At 38.0% G+C, this 14210-nt stretch overlaps 2 protein-coding genes across 2 annotated transcripts in view; one reads left to right on the forward strand and one right to left on the reverse strand.

Annotated features, from left to right (window-relative positions):
- The window catches only part of LOC140755453 (uncharacterized), a 34637-nt gene extending 32937 nt beyond the window's left edge, over nucleotides 1–1700 (forward strand). Inside the window, exons 25-26 of the mRNA XM_073090716.1 lie at nucleotides 45–218; nucleotides 733–1700. Coding sequence (XP_072946817.1) covers nucleotides 45–218; nucleotides 733–896 — 338 coding nt within the window. The 3' untranslated portion in view covers nucleotides 897–1700. The remainder of the gene's footprint in view (nucleotides 1–44; nucleotides 219–732) is intronic.
- A 9446-nt stretch (nucleotides 1701–11146) lies between these two features.
- On the reverse strand, nucleotides 11147–14193 carry LOC140755391 (uncharacterized). Its single transcript, XM_073090587.1, has 4 exons — nucleotides 13909–14193; nucleotides 13271–13454; nucleotides 12415–12606; nucleotides 11147–11857 (listed from the first exon to the last, which is right to left on the reverse strand). The coding sequence occupies exons 1-4, from the start codon at nucleotides 14090–14092 to the stop codon at nucleotides 11719–11721; spliced, it is 699 nt and encodes a 232-aa protein (XP_072946688.1). The 5' UTR covers nucleotides 14093–14193; the 3' UTR covers nucleotides 11147–11718.
- Between the last annotated feature and the right edge of the window lie 17 nt (nucleotides 14194–14210).

Genomic DNA, 14210 nt, shown 5'->3' on the forward strand with positions numbered 1-14210 from the left:
TGGTTGATGATAATGATGCCAATCCAAGCCAATTTCGTTCACAGACAAGCAGTGGTTCCGCGCGGTGCTAGCTGACCACAAGCCGGGGGACACGGAGGCGCAGGTGTGCTACGTGGACTACGGCAACATCGAGAGCGTGTCCGTGTCGCTGCTGCGCAAGATGCTGCCGGAGTTCGTGGCGGGTGTGCCCGTGCTCGCTCTGCACGTGGAGATTGAGGGTGATTTTCTCTTAATTTTTTTTTTAAAGGAAAAAAACAATCTTGACAGGGCTGGAAAATCTAAAATAAGTCTAAAATCTAGCCAAACGGGTAAAAACAAAATTGCCAGGGGCGTAAGGAGTAAATGGTGCCAGTGGGCAAAATTATTTATTTTCATGGTCACAAAAAAAAAATTGTTAAAGACACCAAAATTCAAATTTTGTCAGCTGCGTAAAGAGCAAATCCTGTCAGTGGTGTAAAATTAAAATTGTCATGGGCGTAAAAAACAACAAATGTTGCCAATGGTTTAAAATTTAAATCTTGCCAGGGTTACAAAATTCAAATCTTGCTAATGGTACAAAACTAAAATGTTGCTAGGGGCGCAAAGGGCAAATCTTGTCAGGGATACAAAAAATAAATCTTTTTGGGGCGCACCCAAAGAGATTTATTTCTATACTAGGGTCACACAGAACATATCATGCGGTTATGACACATAACATAATATTATATTAATTTTTAATGATTCTCTTTCCAGATTTCCCCACGGACCCCACACCCGAGCAGTTGTCCGCGGCGTTGCGTCACATGCGCGTGGACGCGGAGGGTCGCGGAGTGTTGCGCGTGACCGCGTGCGCGGCGCGCGGCCGCGGCGTGTACGCGGCGAGTGCACCAGAGCTGATTGTCGCAATACGAGAGTAGTGTGTGCACTGTGCTTCGATCACAAATAAGAACTAGATACACAATCCCATACAAAAATGAACTTAAAAAGTGGCGTCAAACGTGTTTATAATATTCTAAGCGACAGAATCTAAAACTAATGCAAAATCAACCTTATCACTATTATTTAAAGGTGTTAAAAACTGCTTACCAAAAGCAATAAATTTTTACGACATAAGCTAGCTGTCATAAGCTATCACTTTGACAGGTTTGTGCACCCAAATGTCTATTTGGGTGCTCTTTTCGTCGCCCCGTTTTTTTGTCGCTGATTGTGTATCTAGTTCTTATTAGTGATCGAAGGCACTGTGTTATAACTGTGCTATGTGCTGGGGTTGTGCGGGGGAGTGTAGTGAAGGACTGTGTATGTGCGGGGTAACAGTGATTAGTGATATATAGGCACCTGAAGCATTGTAAAAGTGATCTGTGCGGTTGTGTCATTCGATCAACATCCATGGATCAGCAAGCCAGTAAAATATGTAAGAATTCAATTCAATATCAAAATCAATTAAATTCTTTAAAGAATTCTTTTTGAATGTCAATATGATCACTTTAGGTGTTTTGATGCCCAGAATAGGATATTTGTGCAGATAGTGTGATGTATTCATTTGATTGTATTACAATCAATCAATCATCCTCTAATCAATCAATCAATATATCCATTTTTCATTTCTGAGCTCACATCAACATAAATATGCTACCTGTCAACCGAGTAGCTATCCACCACATTGATCAGCAAACACACACTACTAGTAATAAAGACAGCATCACCCAGTCAGCTCCCCCAAGCAGCTGCCCTCGGCGTTGCGTCACATGCGCGTGAACGCGGAGGGGCGCGGAGTGTTGCGCGTGACCGCGTGCGCGGCGCGCGGCCGCGGCGTGTACGCGGCCACCGCGCCAGAGCTGAGAGCCGCAATGCGAGAGTAGTGTGTGCACTGTGATAACTGTGCTATGTGCTGGGGTGTGCTGGCAGTGTAGTGATGGACTGTGTATGTGCGGGGTAACAGTGATATGTGTTATCCAAGGAAATATAGTTAGTTATATGGAGCAGTGATCTATGCTATTGTGTTATTGTTAAATGATGAGGTCATATTGGATACAAGCCAGCGAAATGAGTAAGAATCATAATATTTTATTCAAAGTCAATTCTTTAAGGAATTCTTTTTAAACATCAATATCATCACTTTATAAGGTGTTTCATTGTGCAGAATAGTAAAGATATATATGATTGCATTGGATAGCCATAAGATCATATTACAATGAATCAATCATACTCTATTTATATATGTTTTTTGAAATTTGCGAGTTCGCATTAACATACATATACTCTTACTAAGAAAGACAGTATCGTCCAGTCAACACATACACACACTATTAATAAGAAAGACAGCATTATCTAGTCCTCCGTACCCATCACCCGATTAGCTATCCACCATATTGATCAACATACATACACTATTACTAAGAAACATAGCATCGCCCAGTCCTCCACACTATGTATCCCTCCTCAGCACTATGTATCCCTGCGGTGTTATTTACCATGGTTCATATCTAAGCCTGTTATTAATAATCAATCTACATAATGTTTTACCTATCACAGATCTATTTCGATCTTTGGCAGACATATTGTACAGATTGATCATTAATTAACAAGGATTGTGATTTGAATAGAAAGCGTGTTGATTGCGGATATTATGATTCTGTTATGCCCGTTATTAATAATCAATCTATATGTTTTTGACATTTGAAGTTTTTAGGTTTAAGATGTTAATTATTTTCTCTAAAAATTACAAAAAAATCACTTTCAGAGAAATTGACAATTTCTACTAGAAATTGCCAAACAAAAAACTCCATTGGATCGACTACAGCTTACAAGCACTTGTAATCCTACACAAACCAAGCTAAATGCTCTATCCGCACATTCGAATTTGTAACGGTTTGTTTAGGCTTGGCGCTCTGTGCGATGTTATGACAGTTATTGTAACACTGCTTCGCTTTTATTATAATAATATTACTCATAGAAGTATATTTGATAAGAAAATGTTTATTCTTTATTAGATATAAGCCAATATTTTTGATTTTGATTTTCTAGTTTTAAGTATGACATCTTTTCTATATTTTTGACTACCGTCTAAATATGATGAGGGTGGGATATTTTCTATAAGTTGTTATTCACTTATCACATATGATAATGTTGAAGACTGTACTTGTACATACTGTTTTAACAGTATTGAGTATACCATAACTTTTTCCTTAATACAAAATTATTGTATAGTCCGCGCCAAACTTCTAGTCCGCTCTGAAGTTGTTGCATGCAGGTTTAGTTAGCTTCTACTGAGTAATGTAAGGCAAATTAATGCAGCGGAGGGTGCCGGAGCGGTCCCGCGTTGTCTTCGACCCACTAATAATAACAAAATGCTATTGCAACGCGACTCGTTACTATATTCGGAGCGGACTAGCAGTTTGGCGCGGATTCTCCCTAATTGTCTGTATGCTATATTGCTATGTCAATTTTGTACTAAGAAGTAGATCTTTTTGACATAAGGAATATGAATGTTATTAATTATATTTGTATTTGTAATCAGCCCATTGCTGTGTAATTGCTAGGCACAGGTCTCCTTTCAGAGAGAGAAAGGTTAGGATATAGTCCACCAAGGGAATATTGCATTTAATTATTTTAAATCATAACTTGATTTAATAAGAATTGTTATCCATAATTCCTGTAATGCTATCTCCTAGCGTAGTATTCGTTCGCGCCGTTCAGGCTGGAAGTAGGGTACGCAGCATCCTATAGGAATCATCATCAACCCATTACTGTGCCCATTGCTGGGCACAGGTCTCTTCTCAGAATGAAAGGATTAGACCATAGTCCACCGTGCTGGCTAAGTATTGGTAGACTTCACATACCTTTGAAAACTTTTTATTTTTAATTTCTCCGGTATGTGTGTTTCCTTCACTGTTTAAGCAAGTGATATTTTATTTCTAATAATTCTCCTATGGGAATAAGTCGGTGAAAAAATTACGAGTTGGTCTACAAATTTTATTGTCTCTGCAATTTTCTTGCAGAAAAAATCTATTATGTAAGTCTGTACTAATGATATGTTTAGTTTTTTTGATAATCAGTTCACTCGAAACTGACATGTCAAAATATATTTATTCAAAATAGATTTCTACAGAATTCCTTATTTTTATATTCCATAGTTCGTTGCTAGATTCTAGATTAAGATGATTTCAAAGCTGGTAGAACCTTTTGTGGTTCGACTCCGGCGGCACCACCGCCACACCTGTTTCTGTCAAATAACAGTGTAACAGCAGTGTTAAGCGCTGCTGTGTTCTGTTTTGAAGGGTGTGGTAAAAGAAACATTGTTTTTTGTGGTGGTTCAGCTTAGTCCTCAGTACCGGCGCATCTGTGGCCGACCGGAATATCTAATCCTGTCTTTGGTTGATTACAGATGTCCATGGGCAGCAGTAATCACTTTCCATCAGGAGGATTGCATGCTTGTCTGCTAATTCTATTATATAAAAACGGTAACACCCTTAGATCTTCGGAATTTTGACCTTATGATGTCAGTTGACACATCCTTAGTGTGCCTTTCCACTAAAGGTTTGCTGCTATGGATGTGTGTTAAATCCACCAAAAGGATTTGCATCTTTTCCTTTTTTCTTAGCATAGCTAAGGTATATTTTTGTATGGGAGGATGCGAGTTGAGGATCTCTTAGCTAATTGTTTTCATAGAACGTCTTACTCTCTTAGCTTCGGCTTTACACACCGCTTATCTACCTCGCACATTTTTGGTGGAAAGGCCCTAAATCAGGTGCCTGTTTCTTAAGAAAACAGTTGCTGTATCCTTAAGTGAGGTGACTTTTCCTTTAGAAGAGAGTTGACGAATACTAAGTCAGTTGACTTTTCCCTTAAAGGTAGTTGACGTATCCTAAGTCAGTTAACTTTCCTTTATGGAAACGCTTAATGTGTCCTTAAGTCAGTTGATTTTCCCTAGTGAAGACGGGTGACGTATTCCAAGTCAATTGTCTTTCTATAAGAAAACAGTTGACATTTTCTTAAGTCAGTTGACTTTCCCTCGAGAAGACGGCTGACATATCCTAAGTCAGTTTACTTCAAGAAAACAGTTGACGTATTCTTAAGTCAGTTGATTTTCCCTTGTGAAGACGGGTGACGTATCCTAAGTCAATTGTCTTTCCTATAAGAAAACAGTTGACATATTCTTAAGTCAGTTGACTTTCCCTTGAGGAGACGGCTGACATATCCTAAGTCAGTTTACTTCAAGAAAACAGTTGACGTATTCTTAAGTCAGTTGATTTTCGCTTGTGAAGACGGGTGTCGTATCCTAAGTCAATTGTCTTTCCTATAAGAAAACAGTTGACATATTCTTAAGTCAGTTGACTTTCCCTCGAGAAGACGGCTGACATATCCTAAGTCAGTTTACTTCAAGAAAACAGTTGACGTATTCTTAAGTCAGTTGATTTTCCCTTGTGAAGACGGGTGTCGTATCCTAAGTCAATTGTCTTTCCTATAAGAAAACAGTTGACATATTCTTAAGTCAGTTGACTTTCCCTCGAGAAGACGGCTGACATATCCTAAGTCAGTTTACTTCAAGAAAACAGTTGACGTATTCTTAAGTCAGTTGATTTTCCCTTGTGAAGACGGGTGTCGTATCCTAAGTCAATTGTCTTTCCTATAAGAAAACAGTTGACATATTCTTAAGTCAGTTGACTTTCCCTTGAGAAGGAAGTTGACATATCCTAAGTCAGTTTACTTCAAGAAAACAGTTGACGTATCCTTATATCAGTTTACAAAACTAGAATGTCAACTGGTACTTGCTGCTATTTTATTTGTTTTGGAGATGACTTCAATAATCCTTGTATTAGATATATTATCCTTTGAATGCCGCAGTTTTTCAGTTAAATGACAGTTTGACCTTTATGAGAACAGTTACTTATGCTTAAATCAGTCGACATTAGGTATGTGAGATTAATGGAAGAGAATCGATTTGTCAAAAATCAATTTTAATAAAAGACACTATTCAATTTTTGCGAAAAAGCTCCATTACTGATCTGACAATTCTGTCAGCCATTTAATGGCTGTCATGGTGTATATTGTCATGTGTCATATTTACGTGGAACAATGTCGACATGCGTAGTTAAGTGGTGCAAAAACACGAAATTGCAGAAAAAGTGCAAAGAAATATCGTCTCATTCGTAAATGATCTTAAAACTCCATTTTTTCAGTTAAATGACAGTTTGTCCTTTATGAGAACAGTTACTTATGCTTAAATCAGTCGACATTAGAGATGTAAGATTAATGGAAGAGAATCGATTTGTCAAAAATCAATTTTAATAAAAGACAATATTCGATTTTTGCGAAAAAGCTCCATTACTGATCTGACAATTCTGTCAGTCATTTAATGGCTGTCATGGTGTATATTGTCATGTGTCATATTTACGTGGAACAATGTCGACATGCGTAGTTAAGTGGTGCAAAAACACAAAATTGCAGAAAAAGTTCAAAGAAATATCGTCTCATTCGTAAACGATCTTTAATTTTTTTTTAATATTTTTCAAACAAGAAAATATATGACCGTGACAATTTCAATTGTCAAAACTGGTTACATTTTCTTGTTACGAGTGAGTTATCTTTACTAATCTATGGTCAGAGCCATATGCTTACTAAAACAAATAAAAAGAAATAAAACAAAATACATACGCGACATCACTAAAATGACAGTTGGTATTTCCCGTTGCTTTGGTGAGGTTTCTTGGATGTGGGTACAGTGCAGTTCGGACGAGAACTGTTATAACTTTGACTCATCCTTAATCAAGTAATAACATAAACTATTTTCTTGATCCAATTTACAACTTTTATTATTCCCGTGTAAAATACAAGTCTCGCGCCAAGCGCGTTCTTTTTCTTTTTTTTTTATGCTAATGCACACAATCGTATAACCCATACAGCCACTGACTATATAAATTGGCACTTATTATTATAAAAATAATACATCGTGAAAATAATACAAAAGAATATACTATACGTAATTAAATAATTTGAATATATTGCTAACACAAGATACATCCTTAATGTTCGCTGCAGTAAGGTGGCTTACGTAATTTTTCAGAGGTCTAGCGGGTTTTTAATACCTATCGCTTGTGCACATTATGTTGTGTGTGACAAAGAAATGGGTAGCTTTCCCTATATAATAAAGCAAGTACTCGTGCCCTTGTGAATGCAGCTCAGCAGGTCCTCTGGTTTCTGTACTGTGCACTAAATGTAGGCGGTTTGCGCGATGAATAAATCAATGCGTAATGGTAATGCGTAGCTCAAGACCGACTCGCCCGTCCCTGGCTGTGGTGGCCAATGCGTATGCTATAGATGTGTGTCAAATCCACCAAAAGCATTGCTTCATTTCCTTTTTTCTTTTAGCATAGCTAAGGTATATTTTTGTATGGGAGGAGGCGAGTTGAGGATCTCTTAGCTAATTGTTTTCATAGAACATCTTACTCGCTTAGCTTCGGCCTTACACACCGCTTGTCTACCTCGCACATTTTTGGTGGAAAGGTACCCTTAATATGGTAACTGTTTCTAAAGAAAACAGTTGCTGTATCCTTAAGTCATTTGTCTTTCCCTTGTGAAGACAGTTGACGTATCCTTTAGTGACGTATACAGTACGTCTTAAACCAAGGTTGGCGAACCTTTATGCATCAACCTGCCATTTTTCCTAAAGAATGTTTAATTGGGATTTCATTGACGTGCCATCAAATAATTTTGACTTTCTGATTATTTGGAAAATAATAATAATAAATAAATACTATCAAAACTCTTTATTTACTGCAACATACCTTACATTTTGTATTTTTATAACACGCATAATTTAAATTACTGTAATATTTGTGTGACTTCTGTTGCTGCAGGTGAGATGACAAATAATTTATTTCAGGGTTATAAGATGTTACTTTTAGCAAAATGCATGCCCCCACTCTGTATCGTAGGATCACTCGCGTTCGATCGTCATAAAATAATTTAACACAGTTTTTACACGTGTTTTATGATCGGCGACGTCTCCAAAACGTTGTGTCGCGTGCCATTGGATCGTCATTCCTGTCCTAGACGTCATCGTAGTACGTCGAGATTGGATGTGTTTGGATGGGACTGTTCGCAAAAGCGAATAAGCGTTGCGGGGTAACCACTTTGTCACTCGGCTTCCGTAAATGGAATTGTTTTTTTTATAATCACGGTGTCTCCTTATTCCTCCATATTCCGCGTCGATTTGTGATGACTTATTTGGTATGCAATGTCAGTAATCAAATCTAATATTTTTTTAAAATTCATAATAGGTTCTTTACAGAACACTTTTTGAATGTCACTACAACTACCGCCACTTCACAAGGTGTTTCGTTATGGAGATAATTTATTGTGAAGTGGGAGTTTTTGGCTGTATTCTTAATGATCGACGTTTAATTGGTATTAGTTAACTGTTTGAGACGACTTTATCATCCTCTGTCAGTTAATACATCCTTAGAGTTTGCTGTGGTTCTTATAGATAAAACTGTATTGTTTTTAAGCCCTTTGACTGAAATCCTGTGCGATTTTTTGATTGCTCTATTTGAAGAAGAAACTTCTTTACGCTCGCCATGAGAGGAATGGTTCCAGGTTCGACCTGACGGATCTGAATGATGAATTTGCATATCTGTTCTAGGTGTGGTTGTTTTTGAATTCATCTTTGGGTGTGTCCATGGTATCCACCACACAGCGAATTGTAGTGTGGGATTGTGTGAGTGTAGAGAGCGTCTTTTTTCTATCTTAAAACTAACCCGTTGGTTCCTTATGCCAACGTAACTACATCCCCCTTACGAGGTTTGAAGGTGATAGAACCCTTTGTGGTTCAACTCCGGCGGCACCACCGCTACACCTATTTCTGCCTTATAACATTGTTAAGCGCCTCGTGTGTTTTGGTTTGAAGGGTTTGTAAGGCAGACATATTTTTCCGAGGCGTTCCAGGCTAGACATCAAGGGTAGCGGCGCGTCTGTGGCTAACCTCGGGATATCCACAAGTAATCCTATCTGGGGTTGATTGCAGATGTCCATGAGCGGCAGTAGCCACTTACCATCAGGTGGAGTGGCGTGCTCGTCTGCTACTCCATTATTATAAAAAAGGTGCACCGAAGACAGTGGTTGCTTATGCTGCTGCTTGTGTCTCCACTGTCTCCAGTACCACTTAGTTACCAACTTACATAAATGTGTGGCAATTTATTATTATTTTCATTAACATTAACATACTATAGTTCGCGCAAAACTGCTTGTAGGCTCTGAAGTTGTTGCGAGCAGGTGTAGTCATACAATTTGCTATGGCGGCGCGATTTATTTCTATATTCAGAGCGGACTAGCAGTTTTACGCGGACTATACATACAAAGTTTTTGTAATTGTACCGAAATGTATGAAAACAAAATTCCTTTGTTAATAGTTATTCCTATCAATTATAACTTGTTTCAATAGAGATTTTAATACAATATTCGCATTCGTTCACAAATAAATTAATTTTGTAAGTGTCAAACATTTATATTACTTACATGTATTTTGAATATTATTTTCTTATTGAAATAAGTTATATTTGAAGTTCGCCAATATACTTCTGCTGATATTTAGAAAACTGTAAGAGGTTATTTTTTACTACCAATAAACATGTAATAATAAATGTTGTTTTATTTAGATACTCAACTAACTCAAATGGCAGTGATAGCCTAGTGGTTAAGAAACTCCGCCTCTCAATCGAGGGTCTGAGGTTCAAATCCCAGGCACGCACCTCTGATTTTTCAAAGTTATGTGCGTATTACAAATTAATTATCACTTGCTAAACGGTGAAGGAAAACATCGTGAGGAAACCTGCATACCTGAGAGATTTGAAAAAAGAATATCGACGGGTATGTGAAGTCTACCAATACGCACTTGGCCAGCGCGGTGGACTATGGCCTAATCCTTCTCATTATGAGAGGAGACCCGTGCCCAGCACGGGTTGCTGATGATGATGATGACTCAACTAACATAATGTTTTGGAATGATTCACGACTATGGGTATGTGTTGGGAAAATCACCTTTATCTCATTTGGAATTAGAGGGAATGCAATGTAACTACATATTGCATATCTACTATAATCATCTAAATATTTAATAAAAAGGAGAAAAGAATATAAATTCTAGTGTAATTGAAACATTTATTCATGTTAGAAGGTTAAATAAAGCATCGCTCGTAAACTGTATTTTTTTTTTGTTTTATCATCCACTAAGAAACAAAGTCTTGATTATTTTATTATTGTTATGATGAAAAAGGCTCAATTTACATTGCCGCGGAATGGAAGGGAAGCGAATTTTTGCAAACAAATTCTGCATAGCATAATGAACTTTGTCAATTGTGACAAAATTCACAGACGGCGCCAACAGTTGTTTAGGGAATTCTCGAGAATGCGCGAGGATTCCCCGGAACACGCGCAACCTTTTTTTAACATAAAGATTGACATAAAGTTCATTATGCTATGCAGAATTTGTTTGCAAAAATTCGCTTCCCTTCCATTCCGCGGCAACGTAAATTGAGCCAAAGGGTTAAATAATTAGTTCTGGTAATTCTAGGTTTTCATTATATGAAAGTTAATCGATTATGGTTTCTTCCGAATGCTTTGAAGCTGCAAGATCTAGCCGTTACATGGTCATAAACTGCTTATTATGTTTTTTGGATGTCAAGGTCGGTTATTGTGAAGCTAAATCCAAGTTTGTTAGGTCGCTCTGGTCCCTCTGCCACCATTTGGAAAAAGGTTTTCAGTTCTTACACTCTAGCAGCAAACTATTTGTCGCATAGAAAATTTGGAAGAATAACAGTCTCAAATTGAATTATCTATAACTTTCTATAACTTCTTGTTGTAAAACCATTAAAGACAAAAGTTAATAACAAAAATAGATCAAAATATGGTAACTAAATTTTATAAACATACAACTGTTTTTATAGTCATTTACAGAAAATAGATAGATTTGATAGATTTTATCATTTTCTAAAAAAATATATATAATTTTTTTATTTTCAAGGAGTTTTAAAAAAGTACTTATGAATTATTTCTTAAGAACTAATGTTGATTATACAACAGTTCGCCAAAATACATCACACACACTTTACACAAGATTCTATACACAGTGTTATCCATAAACTTCATTAATTAATAAAACTAATTCTTTACAACAACATATTTATTGTATAAAAGGCACTTGGTACATTGCAATATTGACAAATACATACATATACATTTGAGCCTCACCACATGCTTATTTCTCACACTAAATATTACAGATTGTTCCCCACTAGATTGTCCAGCAGCCAAATGTAACACTAACACTTCTCCGGTGCATACACTCAGTGATCCAAACGAATGGTGTGCCGAGTTGACCATTTTTAGTATTCGAGTACTTTAGTACTCATATAAAAAAGAATCGAGTCAGTACTCGAGTCCAGAGTATTCATAATGTACTCGAGTTAGCATGAAGTACTCAAGTACTTTGTAACACACAGTCCACAGAAGACAAAAAAAAAAACGACAAACAGGCACTCACTAAACAAAATGTCTGCTGCATCCACTCGTTTGCCTATATAAGGAACATAAGACTGGAGTCAGTGTACGAGTACCGAGTCAGTATTCGAGTATCACTGGTACTCGAGTATCGCTTATTAGTACTCGAGTATGCGAGTTTATGTAAGTACTCGAGTACTGACTCGAGTCGACCTGACTCGGCACATCTCTAGTCCAAACTGGCCACTACTGCCTCGCCAGCTGCAACGCTCGCAGCCTCCGTCGAGGGTCAGCGAGCCAGTCGTAACCATCGCCACGAGCTGTCGCCAATCTCGCTAGCAAAGCCCGTAGTAACTTCAGCTTGCCTTCTAGTTGTTGCAACTTGCTGTAATCAATAAAATAAAGTATATTTACCCGACCGCTAATTGACATATTTTTTTTAATATAGAAGTAGCAGACGAGCATGCAGTCCATCTGATGGTAGGCTACTGCCGCCCATGCACATCTGTAATCAACCCCAGATAAGATCAGATCTAAATATATATAACTCAAAGGTGACTGACTGACATAGTAATCTATCAACACACAGCCCAAACCACTGGACGGATCAGGCTGAAATTTGGCATGCAGGTAGATGTTATGACGTAGGCATCCGCTAAGAAAAGATTTTGATCAATTCTACCCCCAAGGGGATAAAATAAGGGATGAAAATATTACTTCGTAACGCGAGCGACGTCACGGGCAAAAGCTCGTTTCTACATAAGGTCAGTCACAGATGCGCCGCTACCCCTGAGGACTAAGTTAGACTCTGAAGTTGTTGCAATTATGTGTAGTCAGACAATTTGCTATGGCGATGTGATTCATTTCTATATTCAGAGCAGACTAGCGTTCAAATACAGAACCTCCTTTTTTAAGTCCATTAAAAATAATTCGCCACCATACCTAGTCAAAGGGTTGCTATGATCATCGCTTGCTTCAACACCATCATCCTGCATATCCCTCAGGAGACCGAGCTGCTCATCCCACTCCCGTCTAACTGCATCCAGATGTTCCTGCCTCTCTGTTAGCACTGCATCCAGATGTCGGAGTTGGATCTCTTTCTCTTTAAACTTTGTTAGCTGATCGATGATTTTTCTGTGAATTTAGAATAGTATATTTTTATATAAAATTATAATTTACAATTTAAATTTCTTAATTTAAGAATAACATTCACGCGTGCAGTGCACCTGATGGTAAGTCGTCCCAACCAAGTATGTCTGTAATCATGTAACCACTGAGGACAAAGCTGGGACACCTCGAAAAAGTATGTCTCCCTTACACACCCTTGAAACCAGAACAGAGCAGCGCTTAGCACTGCTGTTATTAGGCGGAAAGAATAGGTGTGACAATGGTGCAGCTGGACCTTCACCTACCACCTTCATGGGTACCTTCTCTATCTCCCAAAACTACTAGTTCGTTCCGAATATAGAAATTAATCGCGTTGCAACTGCTAATTATATAAGCTGATAAGTATATATTAGTGGGACGATTGGCTGCTCTCGCCCGCGGGGACAGCCGCAGTTAGTGTGTCCTTACGTTGCTACAGAGTATATGCTTGTAGTTGTTCTTCAAACCAGAACACAGCAGTGTTAAAACGCAGAAATAGGTGTGGCGGTGGTGCCGCCGGAGTCGAACCACAAAGGGTTCTACTCTGTGACTGACACCTGCGCGCTAATGCTAAAGATATTTCTTCAGAGCGAACATGAAGTTTGGCATGGACTATACCACTCATAGCTGTCAACAAATAAATACAACTCACTCTTTCCTCTCCACCATGTCAGGCTGCAAGCTGCTATCACTAGCCGTGACCAGCTCCTTCACGGCCTGCGACTGTGTCATTGTCTTCACCACTAGCTGCTCTATCAGCTTCCATTGCACCGTGTCTCCGTAGTTGACAAGGGTTGATTGCTCGTCGTACTGCTGTTCTGTTATTTGTGGTGACGCTGGAATTTAGAATTATTTTGGATTATTAAGATTTATAAGTGGCAGTTAGGCATAATTGTAGTAATTTGGACTCTCAAGCAAGGAGTCCGGGGTTCAAACATTAGGTTCAATTGCCCAATAGTGGGGCAGTAATGGGTTGACAATGTATGTGTCATAAGAATATAAAAAGACTCTTCATAAAATACAACTTAATAGCACTTTCAAATCAGAAATAAGTGAAACAGAGGTGCTGCCAATATAAAATTGCTAAAAAATGAAACACCTCGATCGCTTTAAAATATAACATATGTTTCACCCCGATGTTTAAATGAATCCAACAACGCCTCATATGTAAAAATCCGTCAAGCCCTTTGGGATGTAGGGCTTGCCAAAGAATGAGACATACATACATAATGCTGGAAAATATCGCCCTCTGCAGTCGAATACAAAAAATCAAACCATTTACACGCTTACCAGCTGTTGTCTTCGCTTGTAACAACCTCAATTTAGACGTATATAAAGTCAAATCGCGTAATTTTTTCGCAACACTATCTTCAAAAGTTTCACTGATTTTCGCGGTAAATAACTCGTTGGAAACTCGACGTAAATCATTTTCGAAGGTGTTACTAACGTCGCGTAATGCTTTAAAAGCAGTCATTATGGTTTTCACTGAGATGATAGAAAGGAGAGATAAACAAACTTTGTGATTCAAAATTTCAATGCCATATAAACGTTAAGCTCACATTTGAAAAATTTTAATTATTATTGAACTGTCA

This window comes from Epargyreus clarus, unplaced genomic scaffold (assembly GCF_041222505.1).
Source record: "Epargyreus clarus isolate Ecla_fem2 unplaced genomic scaffold, WU_Ecla_fem_2.2 ptg000033l, whole genome shotgun sequence".
Classification (NCBI taxonomy): Eukaryota; Metazoa; Arthropoda; class Insecta; order Lepidoptera; family Hesperiidae; genus Epargyreus; species Epargyreus clarus.

Bases quoted from the DNA above. Each gene is read 5' to 3' on its own strand.
- LOC140755391 (XM_073090587.1), bottom strand. From the start codon at position 14,092: ATGACTGCTTTTAAAGCATTACGCGACGTTAGTAACACCTTCGAAAAT. The intron at 12,607-13,270 runs GTGAGTTGTATT...CTAAATTCACAG, and splicing joins GACATGGTGGAGAGGAAAGA to AAAAATCATCGATCAGCTAA. The intron at 11,858-12,414 runs GTATGGTGGCGA...TATTGATTACAG, and splicing joins CATAGCAACCCTTTGACTAG to CAAGTTGCAACAACTAGAAG.